Raw genomic sequence first — 4,326 nt, 5'->3', positions numbered from 1 at the left:
CTTCCTTCAGTCTCTGCTCCATAGTTAATCTCCGCAACTCCTCCCGTGGGTATTTGATTCCCCCCTTTCTATTTCAATTTATTCATTGCTTTGTATGCTAAATGAGTTTCTTGTAGACAAATTATAGGTAGATCATTCATTTTAATATATTTTTCCAATCTCTACAATTTTTGATGAGTTCAATCTACTTGCATTTAAAGTAATTATAGATAAGGAGGGAGCTGATTTCTGTACTTTATCCACATAGGCTTAGCTCCCTCCTTTCTTGCATCATGCTCTTCCTTTGTCATTAGTCAATCCTTACAGTGAAATGGTGCAAAGTGCTTCATTTTTCTTTTGTGTTTACTTCATAGATAGTGTCTTTGTGTAGAGATTCTATTTAGCCTATTGTAGCTGAAATATTTGAATTTTATCTATACTAGAATACCTTCAGTACCACACAGAGCTATGCCTGTTCTGTCTATCAGACTCGCTCCTGCTCCTTTCAGCTTCGTCTCTCCTTCCATCTTTCCCTGATTTCCTGTGGGTCAAACACAGGTTGCTAGCTTGGGCAGAAAGTACCTCTAAGGCTGACACATCTCACTGGCCTTCTTTCAGTTATTAAAATTAAAAATTACAATCACTATTTATATAATATAATGTGCTAATCAAAATATAAGCCAAAATAATAACTTTAAAATGCACTTGCTTCTTAAATAAATGTATGAAAATGTAGAGTTATAAATCTGTTATAATATTAGTTTTTTGACCTTAATAACTATTTTACTAATGTATTTACCTCTTAAAAATAGTTACTGAGGGCCTGAAGAAAGGGCTCAGTGGCTAAGAATTCTGATTGTTCTTTCAGAGGACCTGGACTCAGTTCCCAGCACCTACATAATGGCTCACAACCATCTGTAACTCCAGTCCAGGCAATCTGACACCCTCTTCTGGCCTCCATGGCCTGGATACATAAGGTGCATAGACACACATGTAGGCATAACACTCATACACACAAAATAAGTTACATAGTTCTATTACAGTAAAGTTAACCTAATAGTTAATTGCTTTGAGCTCATGTTTAACGTCCTTACTCTTCATTTGCGGGTGCCCTCCAACCCTTCTTATAGGACACTTGGGTCTAGTGTAATGAACTTCCTTGGCCTTTGCTTCCCTGGAAGTGTCAGTCGGGACCCAAGTGTATTTATTTACTTCACACAGTATGCTTGGTTGACAGACACCTTTTCTTTCAATCTCTTTAGTCTGTCAACTGCCTTATTCTGGTAATGAACTACTTTTTTCCTGCTATCTCTATGGTTCAGCCTGGTTTGGCTCTGAGATATTAACTACATCATGGATAGGTGGGGAGCTCTTTTAGTTCATCTTGGGAGCTTGTTGAGCACAGGTGTTTATTTTCATGACATTTATATATAAAATAAAACCTTTCTTTAAATATTCTTTCTGATTCTTTTCTTTCTTGTCCTGGGACTCCTGCAGGCACATGTTGGTCTGCTTAACAATGTCTCATGGGCTCTTTACCCTCTACCCTCACCCCCTTTGGAGATAAGATCTTGTCTCCCTGGCTACCATTAAACTCAGAGTGTTTCTAAGGTCAAAGTATCTCAGATATAAAACATCAGTGGAACATATGTTGGACTATTGCAGTGCAGGTATTATACTGTGTGTGTTGGACTGATGGAGGGCAGGTATCACAATTGCAGCAGACTTTAGTAATTTAATAGATTTTGCTCTTTGACCTGAACATTACAAGTATTGTATAAACTTTGTAGTTTTTCTCATTGGTTACTCAATAAATGAAAGAGCACTTAGTTAATACAGTACTCTACTTTTTATTACAGCTTGTCACCGCCACCTTAGACGGGAAACTTCAGCTATTTGTGGCTGAGTGAAGGCCGACCTGCTGGTACGAATACAAGAAGAAAGGAGGGACAGAATCCATGGCTTAGCTATTGAAGTGGATGGGCAGTTTCCATAGGAGGCCCTTGCTGGATTCCTCTTCTGTAGGACTGACCCTCATCTGAGAGTCCCTCCCCTTAAGAAAACACTCAGGAATAGTGGAAATGATACTCTTCAATAAAGATTAGCCAATGCCTCTTTCATGACTGTACCTTGGCGGGAAGGGTAGAGCTAGAGAGAGAAGAAAGGGTGGGGCAGGAAGCAGCACTGGGCACTACAGTAGCCAGCTCACCTTATTCTTTATGCCCACCACCATGGTAGCTGCACTTGAAGGTTCAAAGTGGCAAAGATGCCATGGCCCTATGCTATTCACCTGGATGTCCCACATTGGTCTTTTCAGGATGAGCACAACCCAGGGGTAGAAGATGGATGAGCCATACTCAGTCTAGCCTTTTCAGTCTCCGATTAGATGGTTCTTATGATTCCTTTTGGTATTTGAAAGATAAAAATGATTCATATTCTGGGGAATATGTCATAGGTTTGCTCAACATTGGCACATCCATGTGTTTAAAGACATCAAAGCAAGAATGTGGTTGAGGTCCCAAGCCTGGCCACAAAGGGATTTGGCCCAGACCTTCTGGAATAAGCAAATTTTGTTCATTTTTCCCATTCCCTTGAAAGGCTTTCTTCACAGATGTGGGCCTCATTCTTTTTCACCCAGTTTAAAGAAATTACTCTGCATTCCAAGCCTGCTCTGGGAGGGAGCTGGCCTTCCCCATGTGTAACAGGTGGTTAGTGGAGGAAGGATAAAGTGTGCATACAGGTGCAGGCATTTGTAGATCCCAGGGGCACATAGGCCACAAGTGACAGGTCCTCTAGAAGCTCATTTTCAGTATTATGATGAAACCGAGCTACTTGGAAATTGAACTGTTTGCCTGACCACAATTTGACCTATAGAACTGCCTCATCCGAGTGTGTTCTTTTTAAAAAAAAAAAAAAAAAAAAAGAATGGTCCTAAAATCCTGCCTTTACTCCCTCTGTTCTTTTCTCTTTTGTTTTTTTTTCCCTTGTATTACTGACCAAAGTATATTCATATTCTAATTAGAATCAACTTGCTTTGGTTTGCTTTTTCTGCATAAGTTCCCTCCTTATTCCTGACTTTGCTGTGGGGTTAGCTTTACCATGCCCTGTGCTCAGAACTCGTGGGAGCTACCAGCACCAGAGAGGGTGAGAACAATCCATTTACCATAGGAGTTTTTCCTCTTGGTAGAACATTTTCTCAGATGGGTAGATGACAATTTACTGTAGCTGTTCAGGCTCCTAGTCCCTTGGGGTATGAGGTCTCATGTCCCTTGGGGTAAGGAGGGCCCAGCTGTATAAGAGGAGTTTCAAGTTGAGCCACAGAAGCCAGCACAGCAGGAACTGGGACTCCACCTCTCCCAATGATCAGTGTGCCTAAGATTCTGCCCCTCCCCAGCCTGTGACTACTTAGTTTCCTGGAGGGGCCACCACTTGAGACTGGTAGTAACGACCACTGTTCAGATTTTCTCTAATAGAACAAAAGAAGAGATGCTGATGAGTGTAAGTCCTGGATGAAAGGTGTTAAGGGAAAGTAAAATGCAAATTTATACTACTGTGTCAATGCCCTCCTAAACACTCAGACCCCGTGTCAATTACTGTGTTAGTGGCCGCCGAAAACACTCAAACACCATTTCAACTTTGAGGTAGGTAATGCACACCTAGTTCTTACCCTATTTTGTTCAAATATCATTATGAGTTTTATGTTGATACTGTTATGGTTTGAATCTGAAGTATCTCTGCAAGATAGTATTTTTTATACTTGTTCCCAGGTGGACACACTACTGGGAGAAATGTGGAACTGTTAGGAGACAGGGCTTGACTCATTGGTTACTTGATATAAGCTAGAGTTATCCAAAAGGAGCAAACCTCAATTAAGAAATGCCTGCCCACAACAGCCACAGGAAGCTCCACTCCCAGGTGCTCTGACACACCCAGGATCAGAGGTAGGCAGGAACCAACATCTGTCCCAACACTGGGAGTAACTGGGTCCAGCAGGACCAGGCACACAGGAACTCTGCCAGCCCAGTGACTTGGGTTCCTTCCGGTCTGTCTGGGATAGTGTTCTGAGCAGACCTTGGGCACAAACTCTGCAGCCAGTCCCACAAGACACAGAGAAAGCCACACTTCCAGGTGATCTAACAAGCCCAGAATCCCAGGATCCCAGAATCCCAGGATCACAGAGACTGCTTGACTCTGAGGAGTTCCTTCACAACCAAGATCACAGGAAGGACAGGCTCCAGTCAGATTTACCAAGGGCACATAGCACTAGAGTTAACCAGATGGTGGGGCAAGCATAAGAAAATAAACAACACAAACCAAGGTCACTTGCCATCATCAGAACCCAATTCT

At 42.0% G+C, this 4,326-nt stretch overlaps 1 protein-coding gene across 11 annotated transcripts in view; it reads left to right on the top strand.

The window, feature by feature from the left end:
• The window catches only part of Wdr27 (WD repeat domain 27), a 114,694-nt gene extending 112,600 nt beyond the window's left edge, over positions 1-2,094 (top strand). For all 11 annotated transcript variants that reach the window (XM_031354675.1, XM_031354674.1, XM_031354676.1 and 8 more), the window contains one exon: positions 1,839-2,094. In XM_031354675.1, coding sequence (XP_031210535.1) covers positions 1,839-1,889 — 51 coding nt within the window. In that variant the 3' untranslated portion in view covers positions 1,890-2,094. The remainder of the gene's footprint in view (positions 1-1,838) is intronic.
• Positions 2,095-4,326: the final 2,232 nt, after the last annotated feature.

The sequence above is a fragment of the Mastomys coucha genome, unplaced genomic scaffold (assembly GCF_008632895.1).
Source record: "Mastomys coucha isolate ucsf_1 unplaced genomic scaffold, UCSF_Mcou_1 pScaffold5, whole genome shotgun sequence".
NCBI lineage: Eukaryota > Metazoa > Chordata > Mammalia > Rodentia > Muridae > Mastomys > Mastomys coucha.
Note: the sequence above shows the minus strand (reverse complement) of the source record. Positions and strands in the feature narration are given on the sequence as shown.